Source organism: Sinocyclocheilus anshuiensis, unplaced genomic scaffold, assembly GCF_001515605.1.
Source record: "Sinocyclocheilus anshuiensis isolate Anshui unplaced genomic scaffold, SAMN03320099.WGS_v1.1 scaffold51, whole genome shotgun sequence".
Classification (NCBI taxonomy): domain Eukaryota; kingdom Metazoa; phylum Chordata; class Actinopteri; order Cypriniformes; family Cyprinidae; genus Sinocyclocheilus; species Sinocyclocheilus anshuiensis.
This window is the reverse complement of record NW_015548296.1, coordinates 2,119,999-2,144,506: the sequence shown is the minus strand read 5'-3', so window position 1 is coordinate 2,144,506 and position 24,508 is coordinate 2,119,999. Positions and strand designations below refer to the sequence as shown.

The 24,508-nt window shown below is 36.0% G+C and overlaps 1 protein-coding gene, 1 long non-coding RNA gene and 1 pseudogene across 2 annotated transcripts in view; 1 reads left to right on the top strand and 2 right to left on the bottom strand.

The window, feature by feature from the left end:
* The window catches only part of LOC107656028 (synaptoporin-like), a 30,993-nt gene extending 20,608 nt beyond the window's left edge, over positions 1–10,385 (bottom strand). The window contains exons 1-2 of the mRNA XM_016443681.1: positions 10,309–10,385; positions 10,112–10,177 (exon numbers count right to left, since the gene is read on the bottom strand). Coding sequence (XP_016299167.1) covers positions 10,112–10,177; positions 10,309–10,326 — 84 coding nt within the window. The 5' untranslated portion in view covers positions 10,327–10,385. The remainder of the gene's footprint in view (positions 1–10,111; positions 10,178–10,308) is intronic.
* LOC107656030 (uncharacterized) lies at positions 3,740–19,503 on the top strand. The gene is made up of 3 exons (XR_001630511.1): positions 3,740–3,753; positions 11,179–11,181; positions 18,621–19,503. It is a non-coding gene; the product is annotated as an uncharacterized LOC107656030 (long non-coding RNA).
* A 1,152-nt stretch (positions 19,504–20,655) lies between these two features.
* LOC107656029 (nicotinamide phosphoribosyltransferase-like) overlaps positions 20,656–24,508 on the bottom strand; it is a 17,988-nt pseudogene continuing 14,135 nt past the window's right edge.

Sequence of the window (24,508 nt, the reverse complement as noted above, 5' to 3'; positions counted from 1 at the left end):
GAATGATTTCTGAAAGATCATATGACACTGAAGACTGGAGTAATGATGCTGAAAATTCAGCTTTGATCACAGGAATATAGTATATGTTAAAACATTCAAATAGATATTTTAAATGGACACATTTCACAACATTAGTGTTTACTGTAATTTAATAAATGTAATAAATAAATGCAGCCTTGGAGAGCATAGACATAGACTTATTAAAAATGATAATTACCAGTGTAACAGTGAATCTAGTCTTAACACACACACCTTGCAAAGTGAATAAACAGCTCCATCTAGTGACACTTTCCAAACTTTCAAAGCATCCAAAGCATGGTATACTGAAGTCTTACCTCACCGTTTCACTCCTCTGAGTGTCTTTTGGCAGCAAATTTCCATTAGAACTGCTTTTATGAGGCGTTCTTCCATTAAGAGTGACTGAACCCCACTGCCTCTGTGAGACAAGAAATATTTGAGTTGCTTTATATAAAGAGACTGTAATGGGACTAAATGGATAACATTTTATTGGCTGATTATACAGACATTTGTGTATTAGTGTAGATCAGGGGTCTCCAGACTCGGTCCTGGAGGGTCTGTGTCCGCTCCAACCCTAATTAAACACACCTGAACCAGCTAATACTAGGCATACTAGGCATAGAAACTTCCAGTCAGGTGTGTTGAGGCAAGTTGGAGCTAAACTCTGCAGGATCCAGGACCGGGACACCGGCCCTCCAGGACCGAGTTTGGACAGCCCTGATCTAGATTATTCCCTACAGATTTTCTATTCTTGATTTGATTATTTTAGTGGTGGTATGTTAACAAGCATGCTAAAAGTATGCTGCTTTTGGTGTTAGCTGACAGTTTGCACACTAACACAGAAAAGTTGCATCTTTAAAAGTCATTCTCTATAAAGCAATGCATTATGATAAACAAGAGTATGTAAACGCTCTTTATGAAACACAAGTGAACCTAAAACCCTCATTATTATTTAGGACATCCTTTAAATATAAGGGTACGAACAGAACAAACCACACTGAAGTTACATCTATCTAATCTGAAATTTTTCTGTACTGATTGTGCCTTACAGTATATCGGGATAACACATCTCAGATCAATGGCAAAAAATGCATTTCAATTAAGAACTCATGCACATACAGTATGTGCATCTTCGAAACCACCTACACCACAGTGTCACTGCGAAGAGCTCCTACAATCCCTTATTGATGTGTCAATCATTCAGCCTCACTGAAACCAGAGCTACACCAGAACCAGGGCTGCTAAACAACTTCAGATACTTCCTTGACTCACACACACAGGCACAGACATCCACACTCACACATATTCCCAAAAAGCAACAGGACAGGCTGAATGCTGCACTAACTGCATTGAACATTGACAATGATCCATGTCATTGAAATGTATTGCAGGGATACAGAAAATCCTCCCAGTGGGAGATATGCTATGCTGGAATGGATTTAAAACTGCTGTTATTTTGTGTATTTAGAAAATAAGTCTCATTTTTCATAATTTCAAGTGCCTCTAAAAAATGTTTAAAGATGAATAATTTTAGTTGCCTGAAATCACAGTAGTGCTTGGCTGGTACTTCATTGTTGGAGCTTTGGATCATACCGCCTTCATATTTCACAGCTGAGTGTATCAGATAGAGGAAAAGTCCTTTGAAACCCTGCTTGAAATTAATTTCTCCTGTGGTTAGTATTGAGTTACAGAGGGAAGTATTTATTTAAACCCAGTGGTCTTAGCCTGAGAGACTCAAGGAATCCAATTTCTCATTTATGTGAATCGGTAGAGCACGTCAGAGAGGTGGCCCTGTATCGACAGTGTACTGATGGTTATCAGAGAACTGCTAATTTGTTTTAAATGTGGCTTCAGCACTGAGCTCACTGTAATGGAGGTCTAGAAAGGGACTACAGCTCTGTGTCTAAGTGTAACAGGTAGACTTGTCATATGGATTACTTTTATGGTACTTTCTTGATGTTTTCAAAGCTTGAACACCTCATTGCATTGTACAGAAAAGAGACATTCTGATTCACGTTGTTGCCTGACAGAGAAAGATTCACACAAGTTTGGAGCAGAGTAATATATATAGGATATATAAATAATAATGTTTGTTAACTTAAATAAAATTAAATCTAATAAAAGTATTTTATTCAGCCAGTTACTGCGGCAATTCTCATTTTGTTTAATTTAACTTGAAATACTAACATAATTAAAACTAAATAAAATAAAATAAACTGAAATAAACTGACTCTATATTTACTACACACATTTACTGTCACGACACAAGCTAGGGACACAGAGGTAGTGATCAAACAGAGGAGTTTATTGACTGTGAGGCAGGGAGAACCAGGAGCAGACGAGAGATGAGTAAAACACAGAGAGTGAAAGTCCAAATGGCTTAGCTGGCGGAGTAGGGGGTTTGAGTCCTTGCAGGATGATCGTGGAGGCACTGGATCGGTGGAGAACTGGAGCGGTGGAGCACGGGAAAGTCTGAGGTGAACGGTAGATCGGACAATGAGTGTCTGAGTGGAGTGTGCTTATGAAGGAGAGCTTAATGAGCTGCAGCAGGTGAAGGGAATCAGAACATGGGTGATTGTGATCAGGTGAGCGCGTGACTGGTGACTGCTGACAGAGACTCCCTGACATTACCTCCCCCTCCCGGAAGGCACGTTCCGCGTCGTAAAGGGAACAGAGCTTTCACCTTGATTAAGTTGGGGTGTTTGCTGCTATCTTTCCAGTCCTTTTTTCATACGGATCTCCGCTTATATATTAACTGTACTAGTGTTGTCACGGTACCAAAATTTCAGTATTCGGTACCAATACCAGTGAAAATCCACTGTTCTCGGTACCAATTTCGGTACCAAAGCAAAACACAAAAACATGCTAATTAAAAAAAAATGTGACTATACTTTCTTTTAATCCAAACCGTGTCACGACTCAGGCTAGGGACACAGAGGTAGTGATCAAACAGAGGAGTTTATTGACTGTGAAACAGGGAGAACCAGGAGCAGGCGAGAGATGAGTAAAACACAGAGAGTGAAAGTCCAAATGGCTTAGCTGGCGGAGTAGGGGGTTTGAGTCCTTGCAGGATGATCGTGGAGGCACTGGAGCGATGGAGCATGGTAAAGTCTGAGGTGAACGTTAGATCGGACAATGAGTGTCTGAGTGGAGTGTGCTTATGAAGGAGAGCTTGATGAGCTGCAGCAGGTGAGGGGAATCAGAACATGGGTGATTGTGATCAGGTGACCGTCGTGACTGGTGACTGCTGACAGAGACTCCCTGACATTTACTTTAAGCAAGGTTTTTTTTTGTTTTTTTTGACATTGTCATTATTTTCAAACCAAGTGACCGTAACTTCAAATTAGCCCCTCTGCTGCCCTCATCTGTTTTAGTTAGGAAATACTAGCCTGTAAATGGAACTTCCATATAAACATGCTGAGATGAGAACATATACAAAATACAATGAAATATTTAGATTTAGAAATATTTTATTCTTATAAAAATAATTAAAAATAGTATAAATACCTTTAGGTGACTTTGAGCTGTAACATTTTAAAAGACTGCAAGATTTAAACAATTTCCATTCTAAGCAACAAAGTAATATTTTCTAAATGGGTAAAAGCATTAGCATAAGAAGACATGAAGTCAAGCCTTGTAATAATTAACATTAACATTGCTAGGAAAACAATCTACTTCCTAACCAATATTCGCCCTTTTGGTCTTTTTGCCATTTAGACTGGATTGTATATTAATGTGTAAGTGGATGATTATGTAATAGTGGATGTGATATCTTATAATGAAAATGAAGCAATTAGCGCCATCTGGGGGCAGCACTGAGATGAGCCTCAAAACTGAGTAGTTACAGTTACAGACAGTGACAAATCTGTAGGGGATTGTTTTCACTACAGTTAATTCAGAACTTGGAAATAACTTACCAAATCATTTAGACACAAAACACCAAGTCAACAAGCCTGGACTGATCACATAACTGTACTATACCGATTGCACTGCAGATAATGTGGACTTCTGGGACCCAGACAAGACCCAGAAAGGGGCAGGTGAGTCATAATGATGATACTCTAATCTGTTCCTGCTTAAGCTACTGCCACTTACTCACTTATCTCATCTGCAGTAATTAATAAGGTTAATAAGGGTCTTAATAAGGGTTAAGCTTAATCAACAGCATTCATGATTTTGATTAACACAAGAAATAATGCCCCTCAAAATAAAAAGGAGGTTACAGTGAGAAGCTTACAATTAAACTAAATGAGACCAATTTTTAGAGGATTTGAAATGAGAAATGTGAAGCTTATAATTTTATCAAAGCACTTAAATTATTTTTCCTGTTAAAACTTGTGTATTATTTGAGCTGTAATTTGTCACTTTAGGTTTTTAGACATTATGTTGTCATGGAAATGAAGTTGTAAAATAGTTTATAACTGTCATCAAGGACGGGAACTAAGTATTTTCTAAATGAAGATGAGAAATGTTGAAGTTGAATTGCTAAAATTTAAATAAATATAAATAAAAGCTAAATAAAAATATTTGGGAAAAATAGAAAAAGTAAAAAATTCTCACACTTGTGTCATTTTACCTCTGTGAAACACAAAATAAGATATTTTGAAGAAAGTTATAACCAAACAGTATTGGTGACCCCCCCACAAAATATCTTCTTTTGTGTTATGCAGAAGAAAGTCATACAGGTTTGAAACAACACTGAGTAAATCAGGAAAACTTTGAAAACTCAAAACATAAAAATAAAAGCTAATTCAAAACGTTTTATTAAACTATCTCCATTGTATTATACCATTATATCATAGTATTAACTAAAATAACACTGGTTTACAGATTGACCCCATTCACTTCCACTGTAAGTGCCTCACTGTAACCCAGATTTAAATTTTTTTATATAATGCCACAAGTGTCAGTATAAAACAATAGAAGTCAAAGTCTTCAGCATGTGTGTGAACAGTGTGGCAAAATAGTGCGAGTCAGTGGAGCTCACACCACTGCACTAGATGCACACTCTCACATGAATGAGCACACGCTTGCCCAAACAAACAAGCACACATGCACACATACCCCAAACACTCTCGCCTCAAGCTCTAGAGACCCACCCCCTCTCCTCTCATCCATTACAGCTGCGCTCTCCTCTCCATCCCTCTGCTCTCAGTTTCTCTCTGTCTCGCTCTTTCTCACACACGCACACTGGTGTGACTACGAGCGGGTGAGTGTTACGATGCCGTGGCTTGTTTATCAAGCTTTCCCAGCTGTGTTCTGCAGGGCAAGACTGAAGAGCGCAGAGAGGAGGAGAGGGGGAGAAGATTAAACCAAAACAGACCCACTGCCTTCATAGACACACAGCTATTCTGAATGAGAGAGAGAAAGCGTGAGAGAGGGGAGAGGAAGTGATGGAAGGAAAAGAAAAATGGAGGGCATGAGATATTTTACTTTACATGGTACTACTGGTGTTTAAAGCACTGAACAACTCAGAATATATAAATTATTATTATTATCATTATTATTATTTCTTCTTATTTTTTATTAATTTAGTTTACATTTTAGTCATTTTATGTGCTTTTTGTCCTTTTTTTAAATATTCCTATTTAGCGTTAATTTATTTTTAGTCCAGTTTTAGTAATTTAGTTTTATAAAGAATATATATTTTTGTTTATATTTTATTATAGTGTAATAATATTATATTATTATTCTGGCCTATGAGCTGCATTTTATGCAAAAAAAAAATAAAAAATAAAAAAAATAAACATTTACAAAAAGTTGTTCAAAGGTGAAGATGCCAGTACTAAAAAAGTACTCATTGGTATCTAGTGCATGGACCCTAACCCAATGTAGTTATATAGGGTTTGATTAGTTGACTACACTGTAAAAAAATCCAAATTTGAGAAAACTTAAAAGTTTAAGGCAACCAGCTTCAGGAGATTTTTGAGTTCTCAACTTTTTGTTGTAAATTGAAACAACAAGTTGAGAAAACTCAAACTCAAACTTTTACAGTGTAGTTGTTTAGACAACCACCTAACAATATTCCATAGTTACTATTACCATCTGAACTTATAATGAAGAAAGGAAGAATAGCAACTGATAGAGAACTGCAGAACAGATGTGAACTCTAAAGAGCAACGTCTTCCAATTTACGCTGCTTTTTAAAATGATTTTGTTGGTTTTGTCAGTGGATATAGATCAGAATGCACCTGTGTCACATTAAAGCATCCACTCATCACTTATCCATGGGTGAACACACACAACACATGCTCAAGAGCGACGCGTCTGTGTACCACTCTGCTTTCAGCCTGTATTGAACACTTCAGCATCTCTCTCTCAGACAGCGTAACACTTCCTGAATGTTTCTGGTAGGTGACTAAATGCTGCTGAATGCACATACACGCACACACACAAGCATATACAGTATATATAAACACACACACATAAAAATTCCGCCAAAACCTTTCCATCCCCCAACCACTGCATTCATGCCACGCTTCATTCCAATGATTCCCAGTATGTGGCAGGAGTAAAAATATCCCATGTTCTCTCACGGAAGTATCAGTCACTTCTTGCAAGATGTCAAACTGGCTAACAACAGTGATTTAACACTAACCAGATAACCTGATGAACGCATACTATATTTAAGAGATCTAAATCAGTCCTAAAGAGGGGAATTGTCTTTCCGACAATTTTCAGATCCCTACACACTTAAAAATAAAGGTTCCTTATTGGCATTGATGGCTTCATGAAGAGCCTTTAACATTCATGGATCATTTCAATTCTTTATAGTGGGAAAAGGTTCTTCAGATTATCCAAATACTCTTCAATCTAAGAAAAATCACGGTTCTTTTACTGAAAGGTTCTTTGAGGAACCCAAAATGGGTTATTATCAGTGTATATTCACTGAGAGAAATTTCCAGCTCCTAGTTGTTTATGACATAATCTGTGTTGAAATTAGAAGAACACTCATTGGATGTTCCCAGAGCTCATTACCCATCTGTACAATGCACCTATAACAGCCAGTGTGTATCTGGGCGCTCTTTGTATGCTTCACTGATCATAAGTAGGCATAAAATCTCACTTTTTTTTTTAAACACTGTCCCCATTCTTTTTCTTCAGTTGCTGTCTCCCTATGGAGTTTCCATGGCTACTTGGTCACATGATATCGCAAAGCCCCTCCCCCTGCCCTGAGGTGACTGTCACAGCGGTTAGTCAGACTCGGCCACCCGACCAGGATGCGATTCGACTGTATATTTGAGCGTGTGTGTTTTGAGTATGTTTATATGCATGTAGGTTGGGGCTTATGTATTGATGGTAGCTCTGGCTTTTATCATAATCGAATCACAAATCATTGGGTTATTGAAAGATTTTACCAGAAGATTTTAAAGTTTTACAGTTGTACTTATTTGTTATAATTTACTGGACGTTAAGTAACAAGACTCGGTTTAGCTCTTCAGTTTCTGTTTTGTCTTATCCATGTGATAAAAAGGTGGGTCATGAAACAGCCGCCTCATGTGACTGCAGACTCGAGATCGAAAAACGGAGAGACAGCCAAGCTTTCAGAGAAGAATTTCTGCACATCTGCGCACAGGTAGCCAAAGCACATCTGCCCACAGTCAGTCAACCTTTCTAGTGAACTGACAAACATCTCCATGTAGTCAACCAACCATTCTTCTGTGAATTTGTAAAACACCCTTGCTCCTGTCAGTCAACTTTACTTCAGTGAATCACACTGGCCTACTGTATAAATTGTCTGTATAAGCTCTCTGAGGTATTTTGCTCAAGGTTTCATATTCAGGTAAACAAATAATAATGTACATTATTGAAGACTTGGCATATTTGTATTGTGTTTTTCTTATATAATAATAATATATTATTACATTACATTACATTACATTACATTATATTATATTATATTATATTATATTATCCATCCAAAATGATTTAATTATGATGATGCATAATTTTGCATATTTTAATATGTGTCACTGGTCTCACTGAGTCATCTCATTTCAACAGCTCAATAATTGGCTAATTATCACAAATAATGGCTTTTGAGAGAATGAGAGAGAGGGCAAATATCAAGAGGATGGCTGTACAGGATTGCTGTGTTAAAAAAAAGAGAAAAAAAAAGCTGGCAGAGAGGAAACTACAGAGGCAGAGACAAAACCAAAGACCTGCAGAAAGGGAGAGAGAGATACACAGACAGAAACACAGAGAGAAAAGCCACTGTGTGACCAAAAGTGATTAAGACTGCATGTTTCCCCGGTGATAAGCTTCTCTCTTTTTTTTTCCAGAGGACACTTCAAATGGAGTGCAGGGAGATTAATTTCCTCAGGAGAAGATGCATCGCATCCTCCAATCCCCCAGCATTCAATTGCAATAATTATCCAAAATGGCGTTGCCACTTATGTCTGCCTCACATTTGCATAGCTCAGAGCCGTTTATGGTTGGCGTTGTAAATGTTTTAATTTTCACCTCTCCATACATTTGATGACGAAAAAGGGGTCTAGGAGAGCAATTGACTTTTTGACTTTGTGCAGTTGCGTTGCTGAGAACATTGTGGACAGCATTTGAGAGGCTTAGTAATTCTATTCTATTCTATTCTATTCTATTCTATATCATCTGGGAAACAGACAGCAATTTTATCAGTGAGTCTGGCTGTACAAAGTGAGAACACAATCAATTTGCCATTTCAAATAGGCTTTTAAGTCCAGGCCAGACTTTTTTTTTCTTAGCACAGTAAATTAACTTTAAGAGCTGCAAGCACTGAGCATGTCTTGCCATGTGCTAACGATAGCATCCCATTTGAAAATACTATTTCCTGAAAGTTTTAGTTTCTGGGAATCCTGCTGTTGTGCAAAGTGTCTGATAATAGGGTACTAAAGCCACATAGCAGCACTAACAGTGCAGAAAACAGATGGACACAAATACAGAGAAGCTGGACATGTCCTCAGAGATCAGTTACTTGAGAAGAAGTTAATCAAGAAGATTATGTCAGAGCACCAGAGTGTGACACCATGGTGAGTCGAACACACACTTCCCTGACCCACACTCATCAGATGGCCGTGGGAAAACACATTTTAGCTGTTTTCACACTGGAGGCTATAATAAGTTGCAGGACGGTCATTTTTAGTTAGCACGGTTATGGGGTTGCATTTAACAATAAAAGCTTAAAACATCCTATACTGACATTTGGTCACCAAAGATTTCTTTTAAACTGAACAGGATTAAATGATCATAATACATCATGTTCAAAATGATTTAACTAATGTTTATTGGCTACATAAAGTATAAAATAAGAGACACGTTGTATTAACTAACATGTCCCTGTACACTTCATTCATACTGCACCAATATCGGATGAACCATACCTACACAAGGAATAAATATCAAAGCAGATGTATTAACTCATCTGATTGTGTAAAATAATAATTGTAATAATAAATAAATAAATACATTAAATAATCAGTTCTCTTATACATGGACAGACCTCATTTGCAGAAAGCAAAAAAGGTCATCTGCAATGATTTGACTTAAATGCTAAATCCTGTCTATCACTGATTATGTATTTACAGTTTACATTAAATTCAGACATCAAGTTTGGAGGTCATCTTAAAACTTACTCCATTTACGTTTACCAATTGCTTATTTATAGCAGTAGAATGTGAGTAACAGCAAAACCCATGAAATGAATTGACTGCTGGTGCATTATATAAACCCGAGCACCTCGGTTCATGTATATAGGATTGATCATGACATCAATAGAATGTCACTTACACGGAGTATTTCACATGTTTGAAATAAATGAAACGGTTATGAAAACTTAGATATCCAAGATATCCGTTCAACACGGTCAATTCAGATTCTGCTGATAATAAAAATGCGCAAATGGAATAAGACTCCTATTATAAATATGGCTGTGCCACATAAGGCTACTTATTTAAAACTGACTGCGGCACATGATTGAACAAATAAAAGATAGTAAAAATCACTCGCTCCCTCACACATGCCTGGACCAAGTTTACTGAGCCATTTGAGAAAAGTAAAGGAAAGAGAGGAGAGAAAGAGAGAAGAGAGAAAAAACGCGTGTTTTACACACACTTACCCATTCCAGAACGCGGATAAATCCCAAAGGTAATTTAAGCACTTGGAATGTCCCAAGTGACACAATCTGTATAATAACAAATGAACATGATCACTAGCGTCATTTAATGTAGTTTGATTAGGCACAGTTCAGTACATTTTAAACATGTCTCGTCATTTTCATTAGATATTGTCAAATGCACAAACGCTATTTTCTACCTGATTAGTGGTTTCCATTTTCTTGTTTAAGAGAAATGCGCTTGTAAGTATGATAGGTCAAGACCAAAACAACGCTAAATGAGTGATGTGCCAGAGTCGCGAGCGCAGAGAGGGGAATCGGCTGTAATCGCGGCTCCATACGGAAAGAGCCGAGTAACTTCGGGATTAATCGTTCCTCGATACGAAGATAGCCGGGAGACTTCGGCTTTAATCAATCCTCTACTTCGGAAAAGCCGAGTACCCAGGGAAAGAGCCGAGTGTCTTCGACAAAAACCGTTTCTATGTACGGAAAGAGCCGATTGTGTTCGGCTTTAAAGACGCTCTGGAGCTCCATGGAGACAGACAGGGATTGGGTTTGATAAAATGAACCGTGGCAATAATCTTTTTCTCTATTGGACGATATCTAATTACAATTTATTTGCACTATAAAATATAGTTTTGTCAGTCCAAAATATGTTGGCTGACTGTGTATCAAATATTGCTTGAACATTCTGTTCACTCGTTCAAATTTAAGTGGGAATAAGGCTCTGAAACGCAGCAGCGTGCACAAACTATTTTGGTATTGACAAGATAAAACCATTTAAATCCAAGATAAAAAAAAAAAAAACATTTAATTAAATGTGTAGCATATAGCTATTTATTAGGCTACATTGTGTTTTATGCAGTTTACCATTCAGTATTCTGTAGGGGTAGTTCTATGTCCAGTGACATTTGCTTGAAGCTCACTCAAGTTTGTGGAAACACAGTACAGATTCCAACTCAGCTACATAATCATTATCTCCTTTGACATTACATAATCATGATCTCCTTTTAATTCGACCAAGAAGGTGGGCAAAGAATCAAGACAATAACATGAAAATATGCATGAAGATGGTATGCATATATATGCATATATTTTGGTTTGCTTGTGTTTACAAAACCATTCAGTGAAAATATTAAGGAAAAAGATAACTTGGAAAAAAAATGAAGCTTGATATTGGTAGAAAGAGAAGTACAACTCGAGAAAAAAATAAACAAAAAAAGCACAGTGCACTAAATGGGTCACATATAATAATACTAGCCTATATTTGTCACCATGTATAGGCTATATACAGTATACAAAGTCAGCTGGAATCAAGTCACCAATGGCATAGTCTTTTTAATCTTGTTTGAAACACACACACACCTAATTTCACTTAGATCATATACTGCTTAAAGGGACTCAAGCAGTCACTGAGAATGAGGGGAAAAAGACTTCAGGAAGTGTATGTGTCAGAATGAAGCCTACAGGGACAAGAGCCCTTAAGATACTTTTTTTATTAGATACTGTTCATTTAAAGTTCACTCTGTATTAGTATGTACTTGCATTTAGATCTGCATTTGCCTGCCATTCCAAGGTCAAGTCTAGCCCGATGACTGTTCTTTCAGTTATTATGAGAAAGAACCCAAACATGCACACACCTGATGCCATCTCAGCTGTTGCCCTCGCCTTTTCCAGTGCAAACGAAGGACTCTTGAGATCAGCAAATGTGAAATGGCACAGAACTGTGGTAATGTTGTTTGCATGCATACGTTTTGGTGATACTGATGTAGGACTAACAATATTCCTTACAGGTGTATCACACAGACAGGTGTCCACACTCGTCACACCCTGAGACTGCTGAACACCTGGGTTCAGATCCCTTTAGGGACAAATAGAGGACAATTTGGTGCTTATTTCTGAGAGCATGTGTGCCAGTCACTCTGAATATTCTCTGAAATATATACGCAGTGTTATTTTATTGTTATACTGTATTATATAATATTATATATATATAATATTTTGGATTAGATTTTATTTTTGTTTTCATTTTAATTGTAATTTTTTTTTAATTTTATTAAGCTTTAATTTAATTTGAGTTATTTTTAGTACTTTAAATTAAACTAGACAAAAATAAATAAAGTTTTTTGTCACCATTTTATGTCACTTAAAGGGTTAGTTCACCCAAAAATGAAAATTCTGTCATTAATCACTCACCCTCATGTCGTTCCAAACCCGTAAGACTTTTGTTCATCTTTGGAATACAAATTAAAATGTTTTTGATGAAATCTGAGAGCTCTCTGACCCTCCATAGACAGCAACACAACTGAAATGTTCCCAGACCCAGAAACGTAGCAAGGACATTGGTAAAACAGTCCATGTGACATCAGTGGCTCAACTTCAATTTTGCGAAGCTATGAGAATACTTTTTGTGCGCAAAGAAAACAAAAATAACACAATTTATTCAACAATTCTTCTTTTATGTGTGTCCGCTGTGTTTAACAGATGAATACATATAAAATATTGTTTCAATTGATAGTTTTCACGTGATGTCACACCCTTATAGGAACGCCCACCTTGAGGGCAAAACGAAGCTTTGCTCCACTGACCGCCAGTTATTTTTACGCAGTTTTCATTAAGTAATAATGTAGTAAAACGCAGATATTAAAAGGCGAAATTCAGTAAACACCTTATTATGTTTATTTTGTACAGGCAAGCAGATGAAGCCAGAATATAAACGCAATGTGCAAAGTTTCACGTTAAATGGTTTCCCACAGAAAACCATTAGAAGGAAAACGCTGAACCATTAAGCGAATTTCATTCATATTCCGGCCTCATCTGCTTGCCTATGCAAACTATGCATCATTAATATAGAGAATATTACTGTTTTAAATATATTAAGTGTTTTTACAACGTTTTGTCGTACTGTTTAATGATTGAAATATTGCCGCGGGTGCTTAATATGGATTGCAAATGGCCAAAACTTGCATTTTGTTAACATACCTTTGTTTTATTCTTTTGAGAGGTGATCTAAATATTTGCTGCTGTGAGACAGGTGGAAAATTGACAGGCTTGTCCTGCAGGATGTTTTGCCCTCCAGGTCTTCGAGCCGGTCACGTGACTGAAAGCTATGTATATTACTACTTTTTATTGTATTTTTGATCAAATAAATTACAATCATTATTTTTGATCAAATAAATTACAATAATTTTTTTCTGCAAAAACCTTTACTGTATAGTGCCTATATAAACTACTCATTGGGCTCAGTAAAATGTATAAATTTTTGTACCAGGTCACTCTGAATTTTAATAATGACCTTAAGTGGGAACAGAAGAATTAGACAGCATGATCTTTACTGAAGAGGGACAATAAATCTTTACTTTACAGAGAATGAAATGCCATGTATGCAGCGGGTTATCAAACTTACGTCTTCTTCATCATCTTCTACTCCACATCCAAAAAAAGTAGCTATGTAAAAGTGAACGACAATTAGCCTACACCATCTCAAACTTTTTAGAGCATTGCAGCGTGATGATTAGGCTAAGCTTTTTAATAATTTCCATATATCATTTTATAAACACTCTGACGTCTTTTTATCTGATTGTCTGTTTGTGCCGTTTTGTAGATTATGTAACGTACCTTAGTCAGGGTCAGGGCCGTCCTTTGCTGACGCGGGGCCCGGTGCGAGGTAGGGAGCGGGTCCCCCCTCGGTCCATTCGTGATCGCGTTCCGGGTTCTCCAATTGAGAATACGTACATTCTTGTATGTGTCTTCAGCTGTGCTTTAGATTAATTTTTATTCCTTTAATGCTTTGGATAAAGTGTCTAAAAAACTTTAATGAATATCAAGAGCACATTAACCCACAATCATTTCAAGCACTTGTAGTGCACTATATAACATGTAACACCCTTTCACTATGCTGCCATACTGCCTCAGGTTCAGCAGTAATATTTGAATGTGTGGTGGCATGGTGCCACTCGTCAGTCCTAATGTCTCTGCCTGGGAAGAGGCTAGATGTGGCATGACTGGCATCTGGAGTAAAGTGCACCACAATAGCGCAGACATAAACCTCGGGAATGCACACGCATGATGGAGCGACCTGGGGAACAATCAACATCATTCTGATTCACACCGCTGCTCGCTCACCAAGGAATTATGGCAGTGGCCAAGACAGTCACTTAACCTGCACTGAGAGCCTGAGAGGTGCAACGCAGGTTTGATTCTTTCCATGCTGGTTAACCGATGGGTCACCATCATGCTAAAATGTGAATGCAAAACAGTCCTATCCTAACAAACCATACATCAATGGAAAGCTTATTTATTTAGCTTTCAGATGATACATACATAAAACAACATATGCTTCTCAAATTTTAAAAGGAAGAAGTAAACTCCCATGTCTTTTGTTGATGATGTCAGTAGACATGACGCTATAGCAACATCAGGGTCATGGGTTCAATTCCCAGGAAAATACAAAAAGTCAAGGCAAAAAATCTGCACACCAAATTAAATGCAAAGTTCAAGGTCATTAGAACAGGAATTTATTCCTGAAGATTTACATGGATGTGACAACAAAAACTAAAGTGCACAAACAAAAAAGTGACTGTGCACACACATACAAAAAAGCAAACGTTTCAATCCTGGCTGGACTATCTTCAGTGCTAAAGTTCCAACACTGGTTAACAAACATTTAAGGAGATCAAGTCACAAAACAGAGAACAGATGATCAAATTGAATCAGCTGAACAATTAATTGAAGATGCAATAGGTAATTAACAATCACCGCCAAAATGGGTGGGTTTTACCCATTGCATCTTTAATTAATTGCCCAGCTGATTCAGTTTGATCATCTGTTCTCTGTTTTGTCTATCTGTCTATCTGTCTGTCTGTCTGTCTGTCTATCTATCTATCTATCTATCTATCGTTTAAATAACAGAATAGTTCACCCAAAATTGCACATTTTGTCATCAGTACAATTTTAGTATTTTTTCATATTCTATAACCTAGTAATATATTGAATTAGTTATTATTTTTTACTTTTTTCAGTTTTTATTTTAATTTTAGTTTAGGTTTTAGTAATTTTGTAATGTGCTTTTGTCACTTTTATTAGTTTTGTTGTGTGTTTATATATATATATATATATATATATATATTTTAGAACATCAAGTGCTTCAGAAAACTAGCTGAAATAAATAAATTAATTGAAATAAATTGAAATAAAATGTGTTTTTTTGTGTGTGTATATATATATATATATATATATATATATATATATATATATAGCTTTTTTATTTCAGTTTCAGTAATTTTAGTACTTCAACTTATTTTAGTTAGCTGCCAAGACAACATCTCTAATGTTTAATATTTTTATATAGCCTATAGTCTACATTAATAGCCTTAGCTAACAATAACAATGCTACTCAACATGTCGTTCCAAACCTCTATGATTTTCTTTCTTCTGTTGAACACAATAGAAGATACTTTGAAGTTTGTTTGTTTGTTTACCATTACTATGAATGTTAATGGTGTCCAAAACACTGGACTCCATTGACCTTAATTGTATGGGCAAAAAAACAAACAAACAAACAAAAAAACATACATTTTTCAAAATATCGTTTCAGTTGAATAGCAGAACTTTTTGGGAGAACGGAGAAGGAACCATTTTATAGGGCTGAAAATGAACCTTTGGTGCTGTGCTGCAGTGTTGAACCTTTCTGAATGAGCACTTCCTCTTTAGAATTTCAGATTTTTTGACAACCATCTATATATAAATGGAGATGGTGCAACGTTCAATTTGGTTTCAGCTCCATTTTCACACCAGGCTGCTAAACCAATCACCATGCCCATACCAAAACACAAATGAAGTGAAATACGCTTAAATATAAAAGACAAAATGTGAGATTCTGGAATTGTGCTGTGTAAATGCGTTATCCCTCCTTTTATTCTGCACCACTAATCTGGCGGAAATAATCAGGATTAAAATTTGCATTCCGGGGGTGAAATGAGTACAAATGAGAAAAAAACAAAACAAATAATGGGCAGACGCACAAACACAATAATGTAGCGGCGCTCCGCTTACGATTCGCACTTCTTTGTTAACTGCCGCCGTAAAAATGAATAAATGCCACCGACTGTTGTTCTTGTGCATGTCTACACAATGCGTGCTGTCTGTCATGATGCAGCGCTGCGCGCTTGCCGGTGACATTTGAACAGTCGCAAATGTAAGACAGGTGCGACAGAGCTGGAGTGTTACCTATGGTTACCTCCGCCCTCACCCTGTTATCAGTGGTCAACAGACCATTTCACATCTGAATCCATGACAACAAGCTTAGCAAAGATGTTGCTTAGCAGCAACTAATCCAATGAGCGCCGAGCGGCCTATCAGTAGTGACAACAGTGTTAGCCAATTAACAGATACTCTGAAGATGCTTTCCTACATGCCATTTGCTTTCTGATCTGCGACATGCTGATTTAAAATATGTCTGACACTGACTTTAATGGATGAAACAAGCCTCGTTTTATTATCTGCGCAAGCAACCACCAGCAGTATTGAATTGTGTAAGCATTGCGCGCATTTTCTGGATTCATTGAATGGATGCATGTATAACTGGATTAATTATGAGCTATCATTCGAATTGCAAATTACAAAGCTGCCTGGAATTAAAAATATTAATAGAGTACACTTAATTGGCACAGGAAGAATATAATGAGAAGAATAACGCAATTTCAATTCTCTGTGTGTATGTGCCGTACATGTGGAAGAATTGACAATAAAGCAGACTTGACTTGACTTGAATGGACACATGTGGTCTCTTGACGTTCTAGGAAATAAAAGTAGGCTAAGTTTCTGATTTATTGTGATGTGACTGTAACTTTTGATTTACTAACGTCGAATAAACTTGGTCCTGATTTCAGAGGGACATTAGAAGTGGACTTTTGAAAATGACCAATAGATGGCTCCCTTTCATTAGAGTATCTGTAGTCTATGACAAAACGTCCTCAGATTTCCAAAAGAATTGTTTGGTTTTTATGCAAATTATTTGGATCAGATTGGTTATTGTTATTAAACACAGCAGAATTATAGGTTTCTTCGAAAATGATTAAGAAATGGATTAAAAGTGACATCAAAGACATTTATAATGTTACAAAAGCTTTCCATTTCTGTTCTTTTTTAAAGTTAAACGTTGAAAAATGTGTATCACAGTTTCCACACAAATATTAAGCAGAACAACTGTTATAATGGTTGATAATAATAAGAAATGTTTCATGAGCAGCACATCAGCATATTAAAATGATTTCTGAAGGATCATGTGATACTGAGGACTGGAGTAATGATGTTGAAAAGTCACGTTTGACATCACAGGAATAAAATAATTGTAGAATATAAAAAAAACTACTTATTTTAAAATTGTAATGATATTTCACAATATTATTGTTTTTACTGTATTTTTAATCTAATGCAGTCTGATGAGCATAAGAAACTAAGAGCATAAGAGAGAGAAAACTTTAAACCGCAATTTAAAATTATAGAATGATGATTATTTGAAATGTCTCATACACGCATAAGCTTATTGACTTCTGCAAATTAAACCCTTGTCTAAATAGAAAGTAGAGAGAGAAAACTTTAAACCGCAATTTAAAATTATAGAATGATGATTATTTGAAATGTCTCATACACGCATAAGCTTATTGACTTTTGCAAATTAAACCCTTGTCTAAATAGAAAGTGTGACTATTTTGGTCAGTGGACAAAATTGCATTATACAAATATGCTGCACACGGAATAAACTCACCCAAACTCTACTATGGTAAAACCACGACTCTCATGTCCTAAAAACGCATTTCAGTCTCAGTGGTACAAAAAAGGTACAAAACTGTCACTGGGGTGGTACCCTTTTAAAATGTACCAAAATGTACACTTGAGGTAATAAAATGTACCTTTAATGTACTATTTAGAGGTAAACCAGGTACAAAGATGTACCTTTTAACTTTTGTACCTTTTGTCACCCCAGTGACAGCTCTGTACCTTTTTTTCTGGGAGTGAAACGTAATGACAGTAGGCATTTTGTGATGTCCACGAGGATGTGTATGAAAAGTACATTTCATGTGAATACAATATAATTGTGCAACAATAAAACGTGTTAAGGCAAACCATCGTCTGTTGAATATAAACTGAACCACTGTCAGGTTTCACTGGAACTTGGAAATACAGACATTTCTATTTTGTTTTGCATAACTCAAAACGACATGCAGAGGAAATTAACACATAACTCTTCCTCATTCTGAAAGTCACATTCCTTCCTTTGGCATTCCATTCCTTTTCTGCTATGACAGTTATGAAGAAAGCAGGCTGTCCAAAAGGGCACAATGTGTTTATGCAATTCAAAACTGGGAAAAAATCCAGACATACTGGCACCGTCAAAACCATCACTGCTTTTGGTGCATATTCTGTTTCCTTTTTTTCCATTTACAAAACATTTACTTTTTTCCTTTCGAAATTACCAAAACACACACTAAAACGAAAGATTGAGACGAAGAAGTTCGATCTATATTTATTATATCTTTTTTTTTCTGTTTGCTTGTCTATTTGTCATTCAAAATATCACTTCAGTAAAATCAAAAAAATGCAACAAGAATGCTAGAATTTCAAGACGAATTTATCATTGAAACTACCATTAAAGAGTATTTACACAACAAAATAGACGCTTTTTAAGTGTAAGGATCATCACTTCATATTAATATACATTCTTATTGATTAAAAAAAGAGGTAGGGTCAAACTGCTTCATTTCAGATGTTCGGAACAACCTGGAAATGAGTCATTTCCATGATCGAACACAAAGATGATGACACAATAATCAATGTACACTGTAATTAAACCCACTGCACATCTCATTCAGCATCAGCATATAGATGACAGAAGCTTGGCGGGGGGGGGAAGCAATCACTGAACATCATATGTGAGTCACAGAAGGATAAAAGAGAGAAACTGAGTCCAAACTGTGATGGACAATATTAAGTGTGAAAAATGAGGGGAGGAAAGGACAAAGCAAGAGTGAGTGACCGGCACTGAGGTCCGAGTGGTTTTTAAGGCACCATCAGCAGCTGTATGGAGACAGAATACTGCAAAGTGTTTGTATGATGTATTCTGTGCATCTCAGATGGAAGTCTAAAACCAGCTCCACATAAATCACACTATAACTATTATTAGGAAACGTTTCATTCTTTTCTATGCAGCATTTACTTACTGAGAGTGTTTATAACATCAGGATCAATTTGCTGTTCTAAAATTGTGCCTAAAAAACAGGAAGCAAATTTACGTCAGCTATGTAACAGCAAGAAGACACAAACCGGGTGTATCATTTTCAAGTGTGTGTCTCTATGTTGAACACAACATGGGAATAGTTTAAAACTGATTATTGCATGATTTTAATTATGTGTTATGCTAAGTAAAGTCAAAATATTGCAAAGTAAGCTTTGACTAAGTAAAAATTACTCAAATGACTTACTTACTGGCCAAGCTAAAGTTCCTTATTTTCTTTGTTAAATTTACTTAACTTTGGTAAGTAGATTTGACTTCATTTTATATGTGAAGTTATATGTAATAATGCAATATTTACTTAATTTCTTTATGAAAGTTAAGTTCAATAGTAAATAGATTGTACAGATAAGTAGCAGTAAAATTTACTTAAAATGTGTTCGTGCAAATAGTTATATATATATTTTTTTTTAAGTAAAACCTACAAGTTATTTTTTTCAGTGTAGAATCTAAAAACATATTAATCTTTCAAAATATAATCAAATGGAAGTATAATAATTTTTTTTTTTTTTTTTGGCAAGGTAAAACATGAATATGGAACATGGAAAAAATTAGTAATATACTGTACCTTCAAAATAGTGTTTAAAAAATGTATTATAATTATTGATTATTAAATTATTTAATAAATAATAATAATAATAATAATACTTTAAGAAGTACTGTGCTGTAGTGAACTTTTATTTTGGCAGAACTTTGAGTTTCTTTGTGTTTTAATTGTTTATTATTGTTGTTTTGTTATGTGTTTGTATAATGTCCTTCAGAAATCACTCTTATATGCTGATTTGCTGCTCAAGAAACATTTCTGATTATTATCAATGTTTAAGACAGTTGTGCTGCTTCATATTTTTGTAGAAACTTTTTTTGATGAATAGGAAGTTCAAAAGAACAGCATTTATTTGGAATAGAAATGTTTTATTATGATTATAATATTATAATATCAATTATTATAATGTTGTAAATGTGTTTACTGTCTGTTTTGATCAATTTAAGGCATCCTTACTGAATTTTTATTTACTTATTTTTTGAAAAAAAAAAAAAAAAAAAAATGCATCATTGCTATCTTGGCATTATGGGTGTCTAAAAAATATTAAAAGAACACCCAAAATCCTCCAAAAGTAAAATAGTGACTTCTAAATCTAATCTTTGCATTTTCAGAGAGTGTCATTGTACGTCACATCAGAAACCGGGATCATGTGCAGAATTGCTGGTGCAGACGATCATGAGATCATCTCAAATGAAGTTTCCTTCATTTATCAATGTACTGCCAGGCGATGCTTTAACAACATTACAATCAATCGAATGCAAACCCTGCCGTCATATACTCCTGAAATATATTTAGATGTTTCTAAAGCACCAACAAAGATATTTGGCATCTCAAAGTGTGGTAAAATGAAGGAGGAACTAATAAAAACCGGTGGCAACCAAATCCAAAATTTAAGGGTTGCCTCAAAAGTCTAAAAGTCAGATGTGATATGTATTTGTATATTGTATTGGCAACACTGTGTTCTGCTTTATTGATGAACATCTGAGTGTTGTGGAATAGGTCTGTGGTTGGTCTGTAGGGGGCAGTGTTGAGAACAGTGCGCATACTGTGTTTATTAATGCACGCCGTTCATTATGCATTTCTGGTGGCTCTCCAGAGTACTGTTGTCCTCTTTGTTGTGCTGGGAAGGGCTCGCGTCTTCTTCCCAAAGCTGAGCAGCTTTACGGATCTCATCCAGAGTGTACTCCTGCAGGATGGTGCCATTTTCAAACACAGTCACCAACATGTCCTACAAAAGAAGATCATATTAAAGGATCACCAACTATGACCAGCACTGTTTACATTTTTACATACACAACTGTTCAAAAGGTGGGAGTCAGTATGATTTTTTTTAAAGAAACTAATACTTTTATTCAGTAAGGGTGCATTAAATTGATCAAAAAGTGACAGTGAAGACATTTGTAATGTTATATATATATATAACACATGCTGTTCTTTTGAACTTTATATTCCATCAATGAATCCCAAAATAAAATGTTCATGGTGTCTTCAAAATTTATTAAGCAGCACAACTGTTTTCATCATTGATAATAAAAATAAATGTTTCTTGAGCAGTAAATCAGCATATTAGAATTATTTCTGAAGGATCATGTGACACTAGTATAATGGCTCATGAAAATCCCAGGAATAAATTAAATTAAATGCATTCTATAATTATTATTTATTACATAAATATTAATTGTAATAATATTTCACAATATTCCTGTTTACTGTATTTTTTACCAAATATATTCAGCCTATAATTGCCACAGAATTAAATGTAATATCTGGGAAATAATAGGTTAAGCTGATCTAACCTCCTCTGGTTTGCCTGCTCCTCTTTCCACCGTCTCAATGAAGCCATCTGAATTTCTCCTCAGAGAGAGACGACCACGCTTGGATCCTTTAGACGGGTCCGTCACTGGCTGCTTATAGACGTCCATCTATGCAAACACAAATTACATGATATTAAAAAAAAATAATAATAACAATACTCCTCAAATGTACTTTATTAACTCGTTTAAACAGGATGTTTTGAAAGTGAAACTGATAAAGAAACTCACGCCTTTGCCATTGGTCTCCACATAGCTGCACTTAAAAGCGCAGTTTAGCGTGTCTCTGTTGATTTTCTGCAGCAGTGCACTTCCGCAACCGAAAAACAAATTTTCAGCACTCCAACCCTCATTGCTCAGTTTCTCGAGAATCTGTGCTAGGCAAAAAAAAAAAGTAACACTGATCAGATTATGATCAATGATTTACCACTGTGTAATCGGTAATAATTGTTTATAATCAAACAGTCATGAATGGTTGATAAACATCAAGTTGACCCTGTACACACCATTCCACACATTTAATAACGACAGCAATATTAGTATGTGATAACATGCTAGTCATATGAGCACTAGAGAGAGATCCAAAAGTCTGAAACGACAGTGAAAAAGCTTCTATTTTGCATTTCACTAATATAGTCCATTTATTTTAATTACTCACAACTATTTGATTTGCATTTAATTTGCGCAAGAATTTGCATAACAATGTGTGTGCTAATTGAAAAATTGACATGGATTTCTAAACGTATTATTTGTTTTGATGTTTTGCTTTACTGGCAGCAGTGCTCAAGTTTGCTTTTGTGTAAAAGCTGAATGTTCTCCAGTATGATTTGAAGACGATTTTCCAAAAGAGCACCTTGTGCTTCAATGAAAGTAAGAAGAACATATGGCAGTCTGTACTAAGGAATTCACATGATCATGATCAATGTCACAAATTTGACATATATATATAAACAAACAAACAATATATATAGTCTCTTATGCTCATCCAAGGTTGCATTTACTTGATACAAAATGCCTTAAATATTAATATTGTAACATATTTTTACAATTTGCAATAATTTCATGTTTTTGTTCTCTCTTGATCTGAGGTTTAGTTTACCTCATTAATTGAGTTCAGATCAATTCCATCCCCCTGTATAATGCGCAGGTATGATGGGAGCACCTTGTAACCAACTGAGTTCTGAGAACATCCGAAACGCTCCTCCAAAATCTTTATCACCTAAAAGCGAGACAGAAGAGACAAATGAAGGAGGCAAGCAAGTGAAAATTAAAAGCATAAAGGGCTATAAATCCAGCTAATCAATCTTAACTCCACTATTTCATTCATCAAATACAAACAAGCAACAAACTAATCTGAAAGACAGTATATAAAAGGAAAATCAATATTCTAGAGCATTACTTTCACACAGACCAGCCAGCCCTGTAAGACACAGTGCAGCACAGAGCTGGAAAAAAGCCTATTTGTTTGAGTCTTGACTCCACTAAAATAAAGTTCAATCACTGAAACAGCTGCCTTAAGGTCTGTAGTGAACGCTACTCCACTTTGAGCACACTTGGTATATGATACACACACCTCTATGAGGGTCTGAGCGGGGTCCCCGGAGTCTGGACGAATAATGAGTGCAGAATCCTCACTCCTCTCCATCACTCTCTCCTTCAGCTTGTCCCCCCAGATGTGCTTACAAGCCTTAAAAATATCATAACTGTCGCTAACCACAGCTACAGGCCCAGAGGGAAACTGGTCCAGCAGACACTCATACGCATCTTTCTCTCGGCTCTTGCCCCAGGAGATGATAGTACTACAGAGACATGAAAAACAAAATGTGACAAACCTTCTTCAAATGATCTACAACACTAATTAGTGAAGTCCCACCCACTCATGCTTTATTTAGTTTGAAGGTGGATAAGGTGCATTATAAATAAACGGAATTAGAAAGAATCATTTGTTGCAAATTAGTCATTAGAGTCTAACGATCCTTAGCCGCAGAGCTTTAAAAATGTCGGAGTGATTCATGGAATGGTTGAAAAACTTATATTTGAACTATATGAGGATGGAACAGCGTCACAGAAGAAATGGCGTGATTTGAAATAAAGAGTGAGAGCTATACTGGGAAACGCACTCAACCACACAGACAAAAGTCGCTACAGCTGCGAGATGGATGAATGTGTAGCTACTAATAGAACTAATTAGAATCAACGGAACAAATGCAAATTAACACGCAGGTGTTTAACGTCACCGTTGAATTTCACGACACAAGCTGTTTAACTGACTCACTGCCCAATCAGTCTTAAAGAGAATTTCTCTACTGGTCACTAATTTCCATGCAATCACAATGAAGTTTTCAAGCTACAAAAGAACACAAAAATGGTCCATACAAATTGTTCTGAAGCCATGTAATAGTTTTGTGTCAAAACAGACTAAAACTAATAACAGGTTCATGAGAGATCATGAGATTTGTGAATGAATCGTTCTTTTCAGATTCATCTGGTTCTCCAATTAAACTCGCCTAATCTGGTCACAGTGAATAATGGTTTACTGAATGGGAACACAAACTCTATGTCGTCATAATCACATATACTATAATCACAAGATGTCACATGGACTATTTTAATGATGTCCTTACTACCTCTTTGGGCCTTCAACATGTCAGTTGCGTTGCTGTCTGTGCAGGGTCAGAAAGCTCGGATTTTATTAAAAATATCTTCATTTGTGTTCCGAAGATGAACAAAGGTCTTATGGGTTTGGAACGACA